The 22785-nt window shown below is 31.7% G+C and overlaps 1 protein-coding gene across 3 annotated transcripts; it reads right to left on the bottom strand.

Moving 5' to 3' along the window:
- Positions 1 to 222: 222 nt before the first annotated feature.
- On the bottom strand, positions 223 to 5218 carry LOC118027772 (5-methyltetrahydropteroyltriglutamate--homocysteine methyltransferase 1). Of its 3 annotated transcripts, none has more exons than XM_035031232.2 (12): positions 5058 to 5218; positions 3822 to 4175; positions 3592 to 3679; positions 3046 to 3173; positions 2573 to 2964; positions 2319 to 2482; positions 2098 to 2178; positions 1835 to 2001; positions 1641 to 1746; positions 1210 to 1460; positions 905 to 1106; positions 223 to 796 (listed from the first exon to the last, which is right to left on the bottom strand). In XM_035031232.2, the coding sequence occupies exons 2-12, from the start codon at positions 4169 to 4171 to the stop codon at positions 428 to 430; spliced, it is 2298 nt and encodes a 765-aa protein (XP_034887123.1). In that variant the 5' UTR covers positions 4172 to 4175; positions 5058 to 5218; the 3' UTR covers positions 223 to 427. The 3 variants fall into 3 exon arrangements, with proteins under 3 accessions (XP_034887123.1, XP_034887124.1, XP_034887125.1); XM_035031233.2 differs by having other exon boundaries at positions 3822 to 4181; positions 5058 to 5214; XM_035031234.2 differs by having other exon boundaries at positions 3822 to 4178; positions 5058 to 5210.
- Between the last annotated feature and the right edge of the window lie 17567 nt (positions 5219 to 22785).

A 22785-nucleotide genomic window follows, 5' to 3' on the forward strand; every position in this document is an offset into this window, starting at 1 on the left:
ATTTTAATATTAATTGTTTAAGAATTTTAGTAGAAAAATAATTTCCAACAATGTTTTAACTCTAAAAGTAAATGAAACTCACTTTAAATCTGAATTTAAATATGTTCAATAACTATATTTTATTAAAAAAAAATCTCAATATCCCCTCACTTGAATGAAATTATCTTACTAATATAAAAGACTTAAATATATATAGAGATAATAATTTGAGGAATCACTGCGTAAAGATGAATAACTTTTGGCTTTAATCTTTATTATTGAAATAATTTCAACATGACCCACAGTTATTCAAACAATAAATTCCTTTTTTGTTTGAATAAAATTCAATGGACAAGGGAAGATTAAACTCTCAACCTTCCATGTTTTGAATTTTGAATAAAATTCATTAGACCATGGAAGATTGAACTCTCAACAAATCCTGGGTGGCTCACTTGGCACTGGCAAGCTGGGTGCGGAGGAGCTTGGCAGCATCAACCATGTTCTTGAGAGCTGGCTTCACCTCGGTGTACTTGCGAGTCTTGAGTCCACAGTCAGGGTTAACCCATAAGATGTTTGTCTCAAGCACTGCAAGCATCTTGTTAATTCTGTCAGCAATCTCCTCGGTTGATGGTATTCTAGGAGAGTGGATATCATAGACACCAGGGCCAATTCCAGCACCATATTTCACTCCCTCACGGAAGACTGAGAGAAGCTTTTCATCGGAGCGAGAGTTCTCAATGGTGATCACATCAGCATCCATGTCGATAATTGATTGGATAATGTCATTGAAGTTGGAGTAGCACATGTGAGTGTGGATCTGCAGGAATTAAAGAGATTAAGCGAGTGCATAAATGAAAAGCAACTGGGAAAGAGACGCCTAACATGAATTTGAGTTGTGAAATTCCGAGTTAAGTGGATGACAAACCTGAGTGGTGTCCTGTACGCCACAGTTGGTGATCCTGAAGGAGTGGACTGCCCAGTCCAAGTAGAAAGCTTGCTCAGACTTCCTAAGAGGCAAGCCCTCTCTCAAAGCAGCCTCGTCAATTTGGATAACAGTGATGCCGTTCTTCTCAAGATCCTCCACTTCATCCTTAATGGCCAAAGCAATCTGGTAGCAAGTCTCATATCTGAAAATTGCAAAATGTATTCACATTATGAAAGATAAACCAGCTAAAAGCAACATCTTTTTGTATCTTATTTTCCCTATCTTGCTCCTTCTATGTTCTATACCTGGGTTGATCATTTCGAACAAAGGACCAGTTGAGAATGGTGACAGGGCCTGTAAGCATTCCCTTCATTGGGCGGGCAGTCATGCTCTGAGCCAAGGTAGACCAGAAGACGGTCATTGACTTGGGGCGGCTCACATCACCATATATAATTGGTGGCTTCACGCAGCGAGAGCCATAAGACTGCACCCAACCATTGGCAGAGAATGCAAAACCTGACAATTGCTCTCCGAAGTATTCAACCATATCGTTTCTCTGCAGTAATTAATGACCACATAAGTTGGATGTTCAAGATTAGTAGTTGAAGATACAAGCAATCTCTAAAGAAAGAGTTTTCTGTAACAGAGTGATCACCCAATAATGCTTATACTATATGAGTGTGTGCGCGCGTGTGCGTGTAAAAGTAAAAAGGCTAATTTGATGAGAAAAATTCACCTCAGGCTCTCCATGAACCAAAACATCAATATCAAACTCCTCTTGAAGTTTGACAACTTTTCTAATTTCCTCCTTGATGGCTTTGACATAGTCATCTTCAGATACCCTAAAAGAAGAATCATAAAAGCACATTGATAAACAAATTCTCGCCATAAAAACCAAACAGGTATGAAAATAACGAAACTTTAACTCACTTTTTGGCTTTGTATTCACGGCGGACTTTCCTTAGTTCCATGGTTTGTGGGAAGGACCCAATTGTGGTGGTTGGTAGGATGGGAAGGTTAAGCTTCTTTTGCTGAGCATCAAGTCTGGCACTAACATTTGTAGCACGGCGGTGATCAGAACCCTTCAAAGCAGCAGCCTGCAAAGGCCAGAATAGAAAATCAAAAATAAATACAAAAGAATGCCCCTGCTTGAAAGCATCAAAGCAAAAAAAAATATCTAGCGAAGTACATACAGCCTTTTGAACAGCCTCATTGGTGACTCGTGGGGAGGACTTTCTTGAGGCCAGGGCAGCAGCATTAGCAGAGAAGATTTCCTGAAAATTGAACCACAAAAATGAGACTTGCTATGATGATAATTTTTTTTTTAAAAGTATATAACAAGAAAACAAACTCTACGAGCCAATCTAGCAACGAATTCTTCATAGTTGTTCAAGCATGGATAGAAGGAAGATACCTCGTCCTTTTGACCGGCCAAAGCCTTGGCCAATGCATTTACTTCAACAACTTTCTGAGCAGCAAATGCAAGCCATGATTTGATTTCCTTGTCAAGCTTGGTCTCATTGACAAGATCAACAGCAGTGTGGAGAAGTGAGCAGGAAGTGGAGACTACAAGCTTGTCTGTGTAGATAAAACATGAATTAGTATTATGTCTTCAAACATATTTATCATTGTGCCAAAAATGCATGCAAGAAAAAGAAAAAAAATTACCTTTTCCAACAATTCCCTCAAGAGTTTGGAGGGTGCTGAAAGAAGCAGCAAGATCATTAGCCCAGATGTTCCTTCCATCTACCACTCCAGCAAAGAGATATTTTCCCTTAGGGAAATCACCCTTGATCAAGTCAAGGGTCTTGGTTCCACGAACCAGATCAAAACCAAATGCGTTAACACCCTTCAAAGAGGTGAGGGTCTTGTATTGCTCGGCAGGAATATCAGCAAAGTAGGTTTCGATAAGAACATTCAAGCCAGATAGAGTTGACTCTAGTGCAGAGTAGGCCTCAGTGAATGCTTGCAATTTGTGAGATTCAAGATCCATCACGAGTGTAGGCTCATCAAATTGAATCCAGGATGCACCAGCTTCTTTAAGCTCTGAAATAACCTCCCTGAAGATAGCAATGGAATAATTACACCATTAAACATATAGAGACCCGATCAATGATAAATGTAGAATATCATTTATTTACTTGTAGATTGGAAGGATTTTTCCGAGAAGGGAGAGGAGAGAAAAGCTTTTCTCCACACCCTTTGCAGGTTTGGATAGCAACAAGTAGGAGACTGGGCCAATAAGGACTGGTACAGTGTCTACTCCAAGCTAAATAAGAGACAGAAAAACTATCAGTTTAAACGGAATTTGTCAGGTAGTGCAATCAGGAATTTAGTATTAAGAAGCAAGTATAATCATGGTGAGTATAGGCTCTCTAAATTCCATATCAATATCAGGCCATTCTGAAAGTTAGATGGCTTTAAATAGACCAACTAAAAGATTTCAAAATGATTCTATCAACATTTCAGCAATATTTTGAACTTCGATTTTTAGATTGAAAGCAAATCAATACCATTTTGCAAACCTTGCAGCTGTGCCTTAACTCTGTTTCTGTTGCATTTATACTAGCAGTTGACAGATCATGATGATTAATTATCTAATTTATTAATGCATGAGCTATTAGACGTCTAGCACTGATATTATATAGAAAGACGTCAGCAAATGAAGGTAGAACAAGAGCACTTACTGCCTTAGCCTCCTTGTATTCAGTCACTGCTTTGTGAGAAGCATACGAGAACTTGACATCAGGACCCAATTCGGGGACAATGAAATGGCTGAATCAAAACATCATCAAATAGTTCAGTAACCTTTTCTCTTTTTTTTCCCTTTTTTCAGGAACATAATTCAAAACACAATTATTATATCAAATGCAGAACTAGTCACAATACCAAAGTACGAAGAGGAGGAATCACTTACTAGTTGGTGTCAAACCACTTGGTCATTTCCATGGCGGGAACAGAGGCATTTCCTCTAGCCATGGAGAAATAAACATCGAATCCAATCTCACCACCATTCCAGCCATATCTTGGTGGAACTGCACCGAGCATTGCGGTGGTGTCGAGCATCTGGTCATAGTAAGAGAAGGTGTTGCTCGGGATGTATTTGATCCCAGTATCAGCCATCTGCTTCCAGATGGATTCCCTGAGATCAGCTGAAACCTTTTGCAAATCCTCAGCACTGCTCTTCCCATCCCAGAAAGATTCCAGTGCAAACTTGAGCTCTCTCTTGGGGCCCATACGAGGATATCCAACAATGTGTGATGCCATTTTTCTGCTTCTTATGCCACACCAAAATCAAGATTCAGTTTTTCTTGATCCAAACATTCAACTTTCATAGATCTATCAAAATTAAGCTCTAAAATAACGATTAAGCTGCAAAAAGTAATCCGGTCCATTACATAGAAAACGATTTCCAATTAGAACAAATTTCAGCTACTTTGTTCATTATATAGAAAACAGTTTTCAATTGGAACAAATTTCAGCTACTTTGTTCATTATATAGAAAACATTTTTCAATAGGAACAAATTTCAGCTACTTTGAACAAGACTGCCAGTCACTAGTAGCAAACAATAAATACAGATCTAACACTCAACAAATGTTGAGAAGCACAACAAAGAAATGAAACCCAAAATGCAATCAACTTCTAATACGTGAATTAAGGAATGGTTTCCTCTAAGATTGAAACTTTATAACTTGTTGTCTGTTTTTATCATTTGCTCTCTCGACAATAAGCAGAACCCATGTATCGTGCATTCATTCTCGCTTTTCTTCTTAAACACCACTACCCAAAAAAACCACTTACTACTTCAAATCAGATCCAATGCAATAAAGTAAAAGATTGAATCAGAATGAGATCAACGAATCCCAGAACGACAGGGGAAAAAATCGGGCACTTCAAACATCGTTAAAGTCCAAATGGGCATGAGAGAAAACACAGAAAAACATATTTGCATGAAACAAAGCAGTAAAAGCAGATCTTGTATACTACTTACGTTTTGTTTCAATTGAAACTTAAGTTTAAAGAGAAAGAAAGAAACGCAAGAGGGAGAGGGGGGAAAGGAAAGCAATAGGGGGCTGTCAGGTGGTTGTCGTTGTTGGTTTATAATTGCATGGGAAATGACGGAAGAGGAGAAATAAAAGGAACCGCCTTACCTTACGGAGATAGAACAGGAAAGGTGATGAGACTTGTTCCTTCCTTCCTTTGTTAATATAAGAGAGAGAGAGAGGAGAGCTTGGCACGAAGAACGGTGTTTGAGCCTTTGGTTATAAATAGAGGGAGGGAACTGTTCCTCTCTGCAACTGGTACATCTGTGAGAAGTGTTTCTCTTTTCTTTTCTTCTATTACTAATTTACTATTAGTTTATGGTTATTTTTTATTTATTTTTTCAAAATGTCTTGCCATCCACGCGCTATTTGTGTTTGGTGAGGCACGTAGGTATAGTTTGGTGTAGATCTTGTGATCCCATTATAGAATTGGCTAGAAATTTTTTTTTCTTTTTAATTAGTTTACTCTTGTGGTTGTATTTTTATTATTATTATTATGTTGTTCATGTCATGGATATAATACATGCTAATTAGCAAAGAAGCCTAGGTTAAATTCACAAGTCAACAAGTACAATTATTTTTACTAAAAATATACTGCTTTATTTCAATATATATATATATATATATATATATATATATATATATAAAAAGAGAGAGAGTTGACCTGACCAAGTTTGGATAGATTAACCACGTCACGAGCCAACCCGACTAGGCTAACCATGTTTTATCAAGTCAATATATTTTTCGGGTCAAACTTCGGTCATAGGTTTTCTAAGTCAACTTGTAAGGGCAAGTCAAGTCTAACTATAGTTGTTCTTGTTGTGGTTCATTTGATAGTAATTTCTTTTAGTTATGTATGGTAAATTTTATATTAGTGAAAAGAAATAGTAAAATAGAGTGAACTTAATAATAACTATGATTAAATAATTTATCTAATTAATATTGTATTTGTATTTTTTTTTTTGTATATACACCAATAAATGATGAATTTTTAATTAGTTATATCAATCACATTAGTATAAGGTAATAATTTGTTGCTTTCTAGGCATGCAAATAGATGTTTGGTATCATTTGGAAATGAAAATTTTCGATGCATTTAGATATATGTTTAAAACAAATTAGTATAAGCTAAGTAAACTATAATAAAAATGCATTTGTTTGTACTAGCATTTTAAAATCAATTATATTGTTTTGAACCTAGTTCTATACTCAGTCTTTTCAACCTATGTACGAAGTTGATTGATTATTTTAATACAAGTACATTTATCAAAAAGAGTTGAACTAAGCTATTCATCATTACTTAATGAAAAGGAGAAAGCATCAGATTATATTTAAAAAGATTCAATAAGAAGATGCCCAAAGTAGAAGACTTGTTTGAACCAATTGCTACAAAGGCTCTAATTAGAGGAATGCATAACTACTTCTTATTAGAAAGATTATATGCTCTCCTAGATAAATCTCTTCTCAAAATCAACTAGCAATAAAAAAAACCATATTTGGATAAAAGCAACAAGTGCAACTAGATAAAAGTACCTATGTTTTCACAGACAAAGAGATAGTCTCCAAAACAAAAGTGACCTCCTGTCACCTTTCATGTATTCAAAGGTAACCTTAAAGGTCTAGTATGAATTAGGTTGATATATCATGAATTAATAACCACTCCTTCAAATACCACCAAAACTAAGGAATTAACAGTTATCAGAGGAAAAGACTTTGTCCATTATCCATCACCAATGAAGGGAGATGTTGGTAAATAAATCCTAAGAATATTTTTTTTTCCACAAAGATAAAGGGATATGACTGAGGAATGTTACTCTTAAAAAAAAAAGATAGAGAGACTTATCATCAAGGGATAATTCTAGTAATTTATAGAAAAATAAATAGAGTATAAGAAGTAAGGAGAAGAAATTAACCTTTCTTATGAGGCATTACTAAATATCAACGTGATCTTGAAAAGAATATCAGCATGAGAAGATTCTAATGGGAGCTAAAAAGTTTATGAGAAGCAAATGTTATTCTCCTTGTGATTTCAAAATTCATAGCATGAACCTATTATTTTCACTCTATAAGATATCAAGGGAGTAACCTTTTCTCATAAGGATATGTTAGCAATTACAACTTTTCTTTTTACCGATAAGGTGTATAAGGTGTTAGTGGATGATGAAAGTGTTGTCAACATTGTCTTAAAAGATGTAATGATACAAATGGGTGTTGATCCATCTAAAGTAAAGCTAATAAAGACTCCTTTCATAGAGATGGAAGGAAAATATATATCAATAGAAGTTAAAAAGCTCATAGAAAGTAAGTATTATTCTCCATGTGATTCCAAAATTCATAACATAACATATTATTTCCACTCTAAAAGATGTGGAGGGAGTATCTTTTTCTCAAAAGGATACATTAGTAATTACAACTTTCCTCTACAACCATAAGGTGTATAGGGATTTAGTGGATGATGAAAGTGTTGCTAACATTCTTTTTAAAGATGCAATGATATAAATAAGTATTGATCCATCTAAGTTAAAGTTAGTAAAGGCCCTTTTAATATGAATAAAAGAAAAGGGTGTACTGATAGACAGTGTGCTAAACTTACTAGTCATCATACATACTCATCCCAAGTGTCATACGTTACAACAAACTCTTATGATGATTTAACTGGATTTAGCATATAACATTATACTTGTATGACCTCTTATCCACAAGATAAATATCATGATCAATACCGAGTATTTGATAGCAAAGTTTCTAATAAATAAAAGAGTTGTGATTGTCAGATGGAATCAAATGATTAAAAAAATACACAGTCACTTGTTTGAAAGAAAAATACACTTTGTTTGTAGATTGAGAAGCATTTCTTAAAGAAAAAATGAAAATGTAAAAGAAAAATTATGAAAGATTTTAAAGAAGTCAATATCCATTCTAAAGAAAATGTTATCACTAAGATTGGATTTATTTTAGACAATGGGAAAGAGAAAACCCTCATAAAGCTCTTTAATATCTAAAACTATAATTTTACATTCAAACTGCCAAACATATCAGGCATCAGCCCAAAAATAGTTTGTCACCATCTAAATATATGTTTATCCTTCTTTCTAGTACAATAAAAAAAAAAATTTGATGAGGAACAATATAAAGTCATTTTAGAAGAGATAGACAAATTGCTTAAAGCTATGTCTATTGGTAAGGTAATGAACCTAAAATGGCTCACCAATATGGTAATGGGGAAGAAGTTAAATAGGAAATGATGCATGTGTATGAACTTCACATACCTTAATAAGACATATTCGAATTATAGTTCCCATTGCGTAAGATAAATAGAATGGTGGGCACCACAACAAGATCTTAATACTTAAACTCTATGGACACCAACTTAGGGTATCATCAGATACCCTTGTATTTAAAAGAAGAAAATAATATTTCATTCATCACTAATATATGAACATTTTACTATCGAGCCATGTCTTTTGATTTGAAAAATACTAGAGCTACTTACTAACAAATGATAAACAGAGTCTTCAAAGGTTAACTAGGCAGGGACATGAAAGCTTATATTAATAATATGTTGATTAAAAGCATGGCTTTTTGACAATATTTTTAGGATTTGTAAGAATTCTTCTCTTTCCTACACAATACTAAATAAGATTAAATCAAACTAAGTGTGCCTTCACAATGAAAGGAGGACAATTTATAGGTTTTTTTTATTATTATTAACAATAGAGCGACTGAGCCCAATCCTAAGAAACTCCATGCCATCATATACATGGATCCTTCCTAATATGTGAGAGATGTACAAAGGTTGACAAGGATAACTACATCCTTAAATAGGTCATCTCTCATTTGAGATTACGCTGTTTTTTTTTTTTTCTCAAGACTTTAAAAAACATCTCTAGCTTTGAATGGATCCTAGAATATCAACAAGTTTTTGAAGAACTCAAGTTTAATCTAACCTTTTTAAAACTACTCTTTTAGCTTAGGCAAGAAAAAGAAATATTTTTTATATATAGAAAACTTAGTAGTTAGTATAGTGCTAGTATGGGGAGAAGAAGGAATATAAAAGCTACTATATTATTCTAGCATATTTTTCCATAATGTTGAGACCATTTCCTTAAAAGTAAAAAGATGGTCTTTATGATTGCTCATTGTTGCTTGGAAAATAAAATCATATTTTCAAGCACATTAAGTGATTGTGTTAATTGATTCCCTAAGACATAAAAGGAGTAACTTTTTCTCAAAAAGATACATTAGTAATTACGGCTTTCCTCTCTAACCATAAGGTGTATAGAGAGTTGGTAAATGATGAAAGTGTTGTCAACATTCTCTTTAATCAATGATATAAATGGGTGTTGATTATTCTAAGTTAAAGTTAGTAAAGACCTTTTTAATATGGATAAAAGAAAAAAAAGAGTACTGATAGAAGGTGCACTAGACCTACCAGTGACCATACATATTTATCCCAAGTACCGCACTCTGTAATAAACTCTTATGATAATTAAAATGGATTTAACACATAATATCATACTTAGATGACCTCTTATCCATAAGGTAAATGTTGTGATGAGTATCAAGTATCTGATAATGAAGTTTCTAATAAATAAAAGAGTCATAATTGTCAGAGAGAATCAAATGATTTAAAAAAAAAAAATACACACTCACTTACCTTAAAGGAAAATATATTTTATTGGTAGATCAACAAACATTCCCAAATTAAAATGAAATATATAAAAAAAAAAGCTATGAAAATTTTAAAAGTAGTCAATCTCCATTAAAAAAAAAAGTTTTCACTAAGATTGGGTTTACTTTAGATGTTGGGCAAGAGAAAAAACCTTATAGATCTCCTTAATATTTATAAATATAATTCTATATTTATATCATCAGACATGTTAAGCATCAACCTAAAAATAACTTATTACCATCTAAATTTATGTTCATCCTTATCCCTAATACAATAAAAGAAAACAAAAATTGATGGAGAATGATAAAAAGACATTTTAGAAAAGACAAACAAGTTGTTTGAAGCTAGTTCATTCACGAGATAATATACCCAGAATGGCTCGCCGACGTGGTAATGGTAAAGGATAGTTTCTCACTACCTAAGATAATAGACTTGTGGACTTTGTAGCTCCCTAAACACTAACCCAGGATAAAATTAGATACCCATGCATTCAGAAAATAAAGAGAAAACTACGTTCATCACTGACAAGAAAACATTTTACTATCGAATCATGCCTTTTAGTTTAAAAAATATTAGAGCCACTTACCCATGAATGGTGAACACAGTCTTTAAAGGTTAGCTAGGAATAAATATGGAAGCTTATATTGACAACATATTGGTTAAGTGCATGACTTTTGAACAACATTTTCAAGATTTATAAAAGTCTTCTTTATCCTACATCAACATTAAATGAAGTTAAATCTTGCTAAGTGTGTTGTCCTAATAAGAAAAGAGGAAAGTTTTTAGGTTAATTCTTTACTAATAATAGAGGGATTAAGTCCAATCCTAAGAAACTTTAGGCCATCATAAACATGGATCCTCCCTAATAAGTGAGAGACGTACAAAAGTTGACAAGGAGAATTACAGCATTGAATAAGTTCATCTCTCACTTGAGATAACCTTAAAGAACATCTCTATCTTTGAATGGATCCTAGAATGTCAACAACCTTTTGAAAAACTCAATTCTAATTTATCCTCCCTAAAACTACTCTTTTAGATAAAAAAAAAAAAAAAAAGAAAAAAAAAAGGAGCCTTTTCTCTATATAGGAGTGACAAACTTAGTAGTTAGTGTAGTGATAGTATGAAGCAAAGGGAATCTAAAAGCTAGTATATTATACTAGCATACTTCTCTATAATAATGAGGTCACATACCTAAAAATTAAAAAGGTGGCATTTGCGTTGGTTAGTGTTGCAAGAAAATTAAAACCATATTTTCAAGCACATCAAGTGATTGTGTTGATGGATCAGCCCTTAATATAAATTCTCCATGAAATAGAATTGTTAGGATTCCTATTTAAATGGGTTATGAAATTGGAGAAATTTGGACTTTAATACAAACTTTGACCAACCATCAAGGTGTAGGCTCTTACAAATTTTATTATTGAATATACATTTACAAAATTATCTTTAACACCTAAACAACACATGACAATAAATTATAACTTGAGCTTAAAACCATGAAGACTATATAGGTATTCTAGCATTACTAAAAGCAGAGCTAGAATTATATTAAGAAGTCCTCCTTTTTGGAAACTTTTTTAATATAAATTTTTTTTTAAATTTCATTCCTTTAACAATATGGTAAAATATGAAGCATTATTAGCTGGTCTTAGTTTGGCTAAAAAGTTTAACGACTGCTCTCTCCATATGTATAGTGACTCTCAACTTGTGGTAGGATAATTTTAATGACCATTCAAAGCTAATGAGCCTTCAATAATCATTTAAACTTAAATAAAAAAGAAGGAAAATCAATCTCCATAAAAAAGATTGCATGATATAAAAATGACAAGGTTAGCCTCCTTTAAAGACTTTCCAGTAAGAACATAATTAAGCTACCTTATAATGTTTGGAAAAAAAAATATATATATATATATATATATATAAGAGATAGTGATCATCATTATATAAATAGAAAAAAAAATATATTAGATTACTCTACTTAAGTAGTACTTGCTTAGAGGAGAATTATAATTAGACATGGTAGAAATTATTAGATTAACGGGGAGAGTAGCTGGATACTATTTTCTAAATGGTAAGTTATATAAAATATAAACCACATCTTATTTATTAAGATGTTTGTCCCTTAAAGAAAGTGGAAATATGTTGTAACAAATTCACAAAAGAATTTATAGTATTCACATAGAATCTATGACCCTAACTACCTAAACCAAATAAGTATGCTTTTATTTCCCACCATTTTAAGGGATGTCATTGATCTAGTGAAGAAATGTGATTCATGTTAGAGATTTTCTCTTTTGCCTCATTAACCCTTAGCTAAACTGACCATCATTACATCTTTCAATGAAGAATGGATACTCTAAGACCATTCTATAAGACTCTAGGGGAAAAAAATCCCAATAATAATTGAGATTTTTACAAAGCAGGTGGAAGCAGAAGCATTAACAAAGATAACTACAAACAAAGTCATCTTATTTTTATTAAAAAAATATTATTTACAAGTTTGGACTCCTTGGTGTTGTAATTAAACATAAAGACACATAGTTTGAAAATAGAAAGAAGAGGGAACAATGTTAAAAGCTTTAAATTAAACACATGTTCTCTTTAGTGTTCACCCACAAACTAACAGATGAGAGAACTCACCAATAAATTACTATTAAATGAGTTAAAAAGGAAGATAAAGGAGTTAAAGAAGAATGGGCTAATAAAAAGATTAAAAAAAAAAAAAAGCTAAATAATAATGGGATGAGCTCCTTGATAAAATCTTGTGGGCTTATAAGACCATTAAAAAAACATCAATAAAAGAAATGTTTATTCTCCTCACTCATGTTGCTAAAGCTACTATTGCTACAGAGATAGGATTTCATATCCATCGGGTATTGTATTTCTCTTTTAAGAAAAATCAAAGAGAATTAAAGACCAATTTGGACTTGGTAAAAGAAGCTTGATTGACAACAAAAATGAAAATTAAAGCTTTTAGATATACATTGACCTAATACCACAATGTTAGGGTCTAAAATAGCTACTTGATGTTAGGAAAGTTAAAAGCAACATGAAGTGCCAAAAGAAAGTGAAAGATAACTCCTAAATATGATGGGTCATTCAAAGTGTAATGGTGATCAAGGCCAACACTTATCATATATAAGATGAGAATGAAAAAAATATCCCTCATGACTAGCACTTTGATCACCTCAAAATGTATTGCCATCGAGTTGTTCGTACTCTTTTTATGAATATAAGAGATTTCTTTCCATTTTGATATAATATCTTTAAGTGAAAAATCTATACCACACAAAATGTCTCTAATTTATAGGTTAAACTCTCCAAAACATATCAACAATCATATAATGGATCTCCAAATAACACATAAATATTATTAAAATAAGTTAAAAGATCAACACAAAGTTGAAAGTTCAATATAGAAAATTTGACCCCACAAAGCTGAGAAAGGATTTGATATAATAATATAAAAAGGCTAGTCTTCATGATCTCAATATTATTAAAATAAGTTAAAAGATCAACACAAAGTTGAAAGTTCAATATAGAAAATTTGACCCCACAAAGCTGAGAAAGGATTTGATATAATAATATAAAAAGGCTAGTCTTTATGATCTCTGACACGACCAAAAGCTTGATGTCTTTTCCCAAGTGCAGGAGTGTCGAAGTAATAAATAACCCGGCAAGACCGGGGTCGAACCACAGAGAGGTTAATTGTATAAATTATAAACAACAACAACAACAACAACAACAACAATAACAATAATAGTAATAATAATATTAACAGTAATAGTAGTAGTATTAATAATAATAATAATAATAATAATCAGTACGTGGCATTGTTATACCTGAGAATAATCTAAAAGATTGGGTCACAGGTTTCCAGCCTATATACTAAGTTTATGACAAGATCAAAGAGATATATTATATAATATAAATATATTTCTAATGCGAATGAACAAGGCAAGATCAACAATGTCAGGATCTTTGATCAAACATACAACATACTTAACGTACGTAAAATATAATAAGTATGTAAATAATAAAGAGAGGTTTGAGAGGTAAGGTTGATGTAAGGATTAAACAACTATAAAAACAAATGTCAAGGTTAGAGGATCCACTAATGGCACTTCAAACAAGTATAATATAAACTCTTATTACTCAATTGGAAACCACACATAAAGGAGGTTCCAATTAGATTATAAATTGTTAACATGATTACATTAGTTATCTTATTCGAATAAAGCTAATACTTGTAAATGTTGGCAGACATTCATGATTATAACTTATGTTAACAACAAATCAAGTTCCTTTCATAGCTCAGGTGTCGGTTATACCATACAGTATGGGCTATGAAAGTGCCAAGTATTTGTTGTACCAAGTGTTATACAACATAAATCTAGATTAACCATTTAACAAGCAAAGTATTAAAAGTGAACAAGATAACAAATATAAAACATGTTAGTATCAAACGTTAAGGTCCATGTTAAGTTTATATTATACTTATTCTCACACCATTAGTGTACCCTTTTCACCTTGACATAATTAACTTAGCTAAACATAATAAAAGAAAGAAACATGAATGAACAAGACAAGAACATAAATGAGAAAGAAGTTAATTAAGTAAAGGAAAGGAAATGAAGTGCATAAATTTGATATTAATGAAAGCAAAACATAAGCAATACAAAGAGAGAAAGCAAGAGCATGATCTTGATCTGGAAACCAAAATGCCTCAATACATGGTAAATGCCTCCTTTTATAAGCCAAAATTTGAAACTATTGATTTGTTGACTAATTGATGAGTAGGTGGCCACATCTTGACTTGGTGACAATCTTTATCTTCTTGTCTGAACAAGACGTCATTGCTAACATCATAATTTGCACAGAATCCTCAGGAATGTTCTAGAAAATTGTCTCAGCTTTCCAACAAAAAAAAGATGAGGTCATTTGGTGATACGGTTCAGCCATGTGATACAACCCAAGTAAGGTCAGATTCGGATTTTGGCGTAAAAAGCGCAACAGTCCAGGTTTACTGCAACAGTCATAATTGTCAATCTGACCGTTGGATCGGGATAATATTTTATGTGGACTCTCCAGACATATCTTACTACCTTGGGTTAAACATTCAGGTCAATCGGAGTTTTGGAAGGAACCACAATACTGGTCAACGGAGGCTGTACGGATTTTGTTATTTACTTCCATTTGACTTGTGGATTTCCTATTTGATTAGGATTCTTTTCGTACAAGGATGTGGCAGCTGGTTTTGGGAATTTCCTAGTTCCATAAGGATCTTTAATGAGCTGCAATATAATCTACAAGTGTGGCAGTGATTCATTAATGTTTCAGAATCCTTTTCTTATAAGGATTCCTTATTCATCTTAGCTACACAAGGAAAGAAGGGCTGGTGGTATTTAATGACAGATTAGTTATTTTTATCATTATCTTTAATGTTTGGGCTTAATTAAAACTTTGTTTTGAGCTAGGGTCCAAGGCTTGTTTGGATCAGGTTATGGGCTTTTCAGTTTAGGGTTTTGGGCCAGTTTTGAGTGGACCTCATATAAGTCCACATAAGGAGTCCATTAGGGTTAACTTTTCAAGAACTATTTAAACTCATGTAAGCCACAATTTCGGCAGCTTTGATGATTATTATTCTGAATTTTTCAGTTTTAATGTGTGAGAGTGATTCTTGCATTCTTCAGTTCTTGAACGAACTGAATCTGACTTATCGAAGATAAACTGGCTTCGTGGCGTCATTTTACTCATTCCAATAGTGTTGGTGCCTTGGGGAAGGTTTCCATTGTGTCGCACTCATATCAGACCTATTTCGGCTTTCCGGGATCAGATCTCAATCTTGATTGTGGGTTGCGTGACCACGTGATCATGAGGTTCACATCATTTGGACTTCTAGAACTCAAGATATGGGCTGGACACTGAACAGTGTCTGGGCTGCAGGACAGCTTCGGACTTCTTCGTTGTTCGTACAATTTGGACTTCAAAACGGTCTTTTTAAATCTTGGGTTCCTATGAAAGTTGTAGGTCTATGTCTTACCTTTCCATCCATATAAAATGAACCTAAATCTGAGATCTACAGATATGATCCAATTACCGAGCAATGTTCCGGTTTGGACTGCACCAGCATCTCTTTTCTAAGTTTGGCCATCTCTTTGTCCTTTCACTTTCAATACTTAAACTCATCAATCAATCATTTTATTTATGTGATAGACCTGCATTTAAGATGAGCATTTACCATAAATTAAGGTATCTTATAGTATCAAACTTGTTATTATAAAACATGTTTTAGTTAAGGAGTTATTGATACTTCAAGTGCAAAATGATGATATAAAACCTTGATAAACATGGACTTTTAAGTATTAATCAATCTCCCTTATTATCACTTACCTCAAGGAATGATATTCACCTCGGGTGGTAGCTTCAACATATGTTGGAAAAAGCTTGTCAAAACTAGGAATGTCACTAAGAAAAAAAGCCTATAAGAAAACAAAATATGCAACATGAAACTATAGAAAAAAAGGGAGAAAGTATGATACTCACTTTAAGAGGCATTTGAGTGGCATTTAATTATTCAGTCAGGTTGTGTCTAATATCAAAGTACTCAATAAATTGAGATATCCATGAAATAATGCATATAATTTCCATCTTATTTGCTATATATAAGCATGAGTTATCTCTCATTAATACCTTTAAGGTATTTTTATCAACCCTAACTATAAGATGTTATAAGGGTTTGTATAATTTATCTACTTGTAATCTTGGCATGGTGCACATGAACTAAAACTCATATATGGATAAAAACATTATGAATAGAAGTTAACTACAACAATATTTATTGGATAAAAGATTATTGAAAGAGAAAAAAGAGATATGAATGAACATCTATGAGTGCAAGAAGTTAGTCTATTAGTTGCAAATCTTAAATCTCTTTAGTCCATCTTCTTAAAAGACTTTCATGTCTCTTCTTCTATATCATATTTAGTCTCCTATTTCTCATGGAAATTTCTCCTCACTTATCTAGCAAAACATAGTCTACCTATACAATTTAAAGAAAACTCGTATTAAGAAATAATATTGGAAATCAATAAAGAATATAACAATCTTTACACTTCATTCACTCTTTGTCAAATAACATCCCTCTACTGAAAGTGCAATATTATAGATTATATGACTTTGTCTTAATTAATTACATAGAAGCTTTTCTACACTTATTAGAGATGGTACTGCATTGTACTCTTTTATTGAAATTCTCTAAGATGGACACCTTTACTTTTCATTGTCACCATAAAGTACAATGGATCTAGTGTACTTTATGATCAATTTTCCTCTATATTATAAAATGGATTTCATAACTCCTAATTTATTATTTACTTTTGTTAACCACTATCATAACCTATTTTTGAGTTATTTCTCCTGAATTTACCCTTTTTCCTTGTAAAAATCAAGAATAAAAGTAATAAGATTGGCGACATGGGAAAAGCAAGTTGAGAGAGTTTTGAATATATTTTGAAGAATCAAGTTAGAGTTTTGGATGAAATTAGAAGTTTAATCATACCTTATTGTACCCAAAACTAAAAAGATAATGTAGATTCAGGATTAAATTAGATTATTATTAGATGAATCTGCATAAAATTTAAGTTCAAGGAAATAATTAGAATTTTAATGGGTCAATTTGATTTAATCATGGGTCAAATTAAAAGTTTAATTATGTTTAACGATTAATTTGGGTCAAATTAAAAGATTTAATTATACTTTTAATGGGTCAAATTAATTTTATTAAAGACTTAATTGGTGAAAAATGAAGTTCTGGGGCCCAATTTGGGCTTAATTAAGACTATTGAAATTTTAGAGGACCAAACTTAATTTTTACAAAGTCAATTGATTGAAATCAGGGGTAAAATTAAAAGAAAATCAAAGTTTGGGGTCAATTAAGGGTTAAACTGAAGAAATTCGCAGTTAGAACAGTATTGTTTTAACCAAAACAATATCGTTTTGACCAGCAGAAAAAAAGAGAGAGAGAGAGAAAGCCAAATAACTTATCGTCTGATTAGTGTTCATCATTTTCTACCTTTGTACCTAAAAAAGGGTGCTTGGTAGCTACTTTTTTAGAGCATTCAATGCGTCATCTCTCAACCAAATCAGACAAACCATACACAACTATGATGGTCTGACATTGTATTGTACCTAACATAATTCTTATAGGTCGATTGCCCTTACAAACATCATAGCGCCGCCCCAAAAAGATCAACCCTATCAGCCTTTAGCAACCCAATTTTCACAGATCATGATGACAACTTTAAATTAATAATTGAGATCCTTCCTACTTGAATGAAGGACCAAGATTGGTCCCCAGTAAAAACAAGATGTTCCTTTTTCATCCCTTATAAATATGAGTGGATTTCAGATATTGAGGAGTAAGAAATTTGAGTGTGAAATGGGTAAAAAATCAGTCTCTCCCTAGTTTTTTTTTTTCATTACTCCTTTCTCTCCCTTTACCACAGCCTTAGCCACTACAACCTCACCAACACCAGTCTCCTCTATCAGCCACCATGCATCTCCTCCACCAATTCATCCTTTCCACCTCCCCCATGAGCAGCCACGCCACCATGAATTTTTTTTTATTCCCCCACACGATAATCTCTGCCAACCTCTAAAAACCAGCCCTCTTCACCTCTGGCTTTTCTACCAAGAGCTCCACCATGAAACGTTAGCAAGACCACCAACTAGCAACACCCTCAGCCAACATAAGCTTCTTCCTCTTTCCTGTTATTCTTTTTTCCCCCACACATGCATGATGTGAATTAATTCTCATCCTGTAGAAGGAAACCGAGATGGGCTAAACCCTTCTCAACCTAACCCAAATGACTAGGTCGGGTCCATCTAAATTAAAAAAAGGAGAGAAGATTGTTGGCTCCCAATCAGCCCAACTCAAACCGACCAAGCCAGGCTTGGGCTTTGGGCCCAAGTAGCCCATTTAGTTTAAAAATAATAATAATACTTCAAAAAATGTTTTTTTTCAAAAGACCATTTTAAAATTATTTGTGAGTTCATCGAGTGTTTATCTAACAATTTTGTTTAATATTGAACTGTAGACTTACATTGTACGATACGGACCCAGTAGCAAAATATTTGATTTCCCCCAATAAAAAAATAAAAAATAAATTCAAAGATTAAAAAATGAACTTTATTTTAAAAAAAAAACAAATATGTTTTGTTTTCGTGTATACGGCTATATCCTAAGGGTTTTTCAAGCATATTTTTCTAAAAAAAAAGATAAAAATCACATTTCTATCATGTTTTAAAAATAAAAATAAGGATATCATAACTGGTTTATGATTATCCATTAGGGTTTGATCAAAATATTATAAATTCCATAATAACTACTTTGTTACCTAGATTGTTAGGAAAGGGAAATAAATACGATGATAAATTTAGGATTTAGAACGGTTAGGATTTAACCTTATAAAATAGAGACTTTCTCATGAAAAGAGATTTGCCTTAAACCTTAGCTAAAGTGTACTAGAGGTGATGCGTCTTCCTCTTATATAATTAGTTCCCTTACCTAGACTATATGGACTGGTTAGCTCTACTCCTCATCGAAAAACTATATATATAGAATAAAATGATAAAATGGTGGACAAAACTCACTTGAAAAACAAGTAACAACTAAAGAAGAGGTTGACGGAAACTCAAGGAGAATATAACTAGAATTCTAAGTTGAAACAAGGTTGGTATATACATGTATGGAAGTGAAAAGTAGTACACACATAACTAAATTTTGTCAAGTAATATACTAATCAATTCAATTAAAATAACAACTTAAATCAAGTTTTAAATTTTAAATTCCTTTAATTAATCTGTCAAGCTTGTTCAGGTTTAACATACAACTAGATACTCAACTCGTGTTTCACCGCGGGTCAAATATATTTTTTTCAAATAAAAAAATTGTATACACGGGCTTTTTCAACACATTTTAGTAGTTAAGAAAATTTTAAGTGAAAATCAAAAAGTTTTTATATACCTATAATCAAATAAATCGAGAACTATGTGTGTTAATAAATGAAAAAAAAACAAAAATTATAACCAAAAATAAAAATGAAAAAATTAAGAGATAAATGTAGATCAAAATATTTAATCTCGCAAGCTGGGATATTTTTCTAGTTGTGTTTGCTAAATTGCTTTATAAAATAATGTTTTATTTACACAAACGGTAATAGAAATAGAGACAAAAAATAAATTGATTGAATAAACTAAAAAGAAAAAAAAAAAACTACATGTAAGGCTGCATATATTATAAATATTTTTTGAAAATATTTTTTTTTTATTTTCAAAAATAAAGTTCATCTATATAAAAGATTAAAAAAAAATCTTCAAAATTTAAATGTATAACAAAAAATTAATCATCATTTAAAAGAAGTACTCTAAAAAAAATAAAAGAGAGAATAGATATTAATCTAAATATAAATATAAATATAAATATTTAGAGAAAAGAACCATATAAAAAAGCATGAATTTTAAAAAAATAGAAAAAAATTAGAAAGAAAAAAGTGTTGTTGAGCCTGGTCTATTTTATTAAGGCTTGTGCGATTAGGCCCTTATTTTTTTCCATTGCAATTGAGATGGACAACATGTTGTCTTATTTTAAAAAAAAAAATTCAAACAATATGTTGCCTACTAAAGCAAACAATGTGTCATATGATTTGCCAAGATTCTTGACATTGTGGTGGTCGAAAGACATAGCTTATGTTTTTTAATAAAATCTCGTTTTTCAACCCATTTTTGACACAAAACACCTTAAAAATTGTGATAAACATATCCATGGCTTAAAAAACTAAAAAATCATCCTAAAAACAAAAAATAAAACCAAGCTCAGATCTGCGTTTTCATGAACTTTAAAGGTTAAAAACACTTCATATAAACTCATTTGTCAAGTAAAATCATTTGACACAAATATCAACTGTTTTGATGGTCTAAATCAGTGTTAACGACATTTTTCCCTCTTTATCACCAAAACTTGATGACCTCGTTCTCTCTCCTCTCTCAACTATTAGCTAAAAAATAACAAAAATAATTTTTCGTATCAAAATTGAATTTGAAAAAAATTTAGGCATTGAAATCGTATAATTTATGTTATTTTTAAAGTCAAAAGACCAAAATATATCTTTCCTAAAACTTTGCACGACACCTATGTTTGGTGTCTTTTTAATTTTGGTCCATAATTTTTTAATTTCATCATTACTTTTAGAATCCAAATTAATTAACCTTCAATCGGATCAAATTACTCAAAATAAATTTTTAAAAAATAAATAAGATTATTCACAATATTTTATGATGAGATGAATAGTATCAGCTGCACAATATGTGTTTTAAATTTTAAGTTAATGATCTAGTTATACTTTTTATGCCCACCAGCACTGGATTAGTGCGCGTGCTCGTACGCCCGAATAATTGGACGTAGCACATATTCAATTTTAAACATTTTCTTACACGTGAAACTATGAAGAAGTTACAGGGAGTTGGTGGGAGGTTGGTGACTTGGTGGCGGAGGTTGGTGGAGGTTGGTGAACGGGACTCTAGTGTACAATTTAGACCGTGGTTAATGATTAATTATTATTTAAAAAAAAAAAACAACCAAAAATGGAGCTGGGACCATTTTTATTTTAACATTCTTCAAAGTCTTGAAACACCTGACGAAATATATACATGTCGATGATGGCAACTAGCTAACTTGATTTTTTAAAAAAAAATTGTAGTTTTTGTAGCATTTTCCAAATCAAATTCCACTTGATAGATCGGACCTTGGAAGTCTAATTTAATTTAATTATTACTATATATACTAACAGAGTTGGGGTCGGTTTCAAGTCGTTCCCTAGCTCTCTCTCTCTCTTTTTTTTTTCCTTTTTTGTTATGTTTTTTTAATTCTATTCTCAAAATGTTTTAATTCAATCCTTTGATGATATGATTTTATGAAATAAAATTTTAATTATAGTGACCCTGGAGCTTGGATCCAAAGCTTTTGCTAAGTTTTTGTTAAATGTGTGAAAACTTGGAAGATAATGTACATACACATTTAATTAAATAGATTAAAGTAATGCAATAATAAACAACATAAATGATAAATGTATAAAAATAAATAAATAGAACAAATGCTTAATAATAAATTATAATAAAGGCTTTAAAAGATAAAACACATGTATATAGGCTTAACCTTACTGCTCAATGAAGTCTTCATGTTGTCGCTGCCCGATATAAATTTGAATCTTTATAAATTAAAAGGAAATGTGAGAAAATAAAGTCACTATTTATTCTTTAAGGAAACTAAGAATCCTAAAATGTACACTAGTTCTATTGATCCAAGCAAAGCATTGATTATTCTTAAGAAAAAATAAGTATCATCCTTACCATATTATATTCGAGAAAAGGTTGTATGTGTTTCTCTTAAATTCATTTTATACATCCCATGAACTATTTTAATTATATATGATTTTATTGTAACTATATATTTGATTTTTAGGTACAGGGTTATCTATATGTCAATACTTTCTATCCAAACTTGATTTTTTGATTTTCTAGGTTTGACGTCTATTTCGTTGTAGGTTTATGGATCTTTATATCACTAAACATACTCTAAGTCTATAGAACAAATTTGATTCCAGCATCATTCAATTAGTTTATCCTAATTTACCAACTGATAATAATCCAACTAACTACTTTAAGGATAAAGCAATTATAAGAACAAAACATATTATGGTTTCTCATATTAATGACGATGTCCTTCAATTAGCTCCTCGTGACGAACATGTTTATCTGAGTTACATATTCGATTTGAATCGAATGCCATTTCTTTATGGTTATTAAACATGCTAATAATATATTAAAGGAGTGTTTGTGTTTTAGATGTGATTTTCTTTTTGAAGTGCTTTTCAAATTATTTTTTACAAGAAAAAATATTAAATTGATATTTTTTATATGCTTTCCCATTTTTTTAATGTGTTTATGTAAAAACTGAAAAAAAAAATATGTCAAAAAAATATTAATTTAATATATTTTTAATTGAAAAAGAACTTTTAAAAAGTATATTGTACCGCATTACCAAACACAAACTAAGTGTAAGATGGATACAATTTCATAGAGAATTTGATGAACTTTAATATTATT

The sequence above is a fragment of the Populus alba genome, chromosome 19, assembly GCF_005239225.2.
Source record: "Populus alba chromosome 19, ASM523922v2, whole genome shotgun sequence".
NCBI lineage: Eukaryota > Viridiplantae > Streptophyta > Magnoliopsida > Malpighiales > Salicaceae > Populus > Populus alba.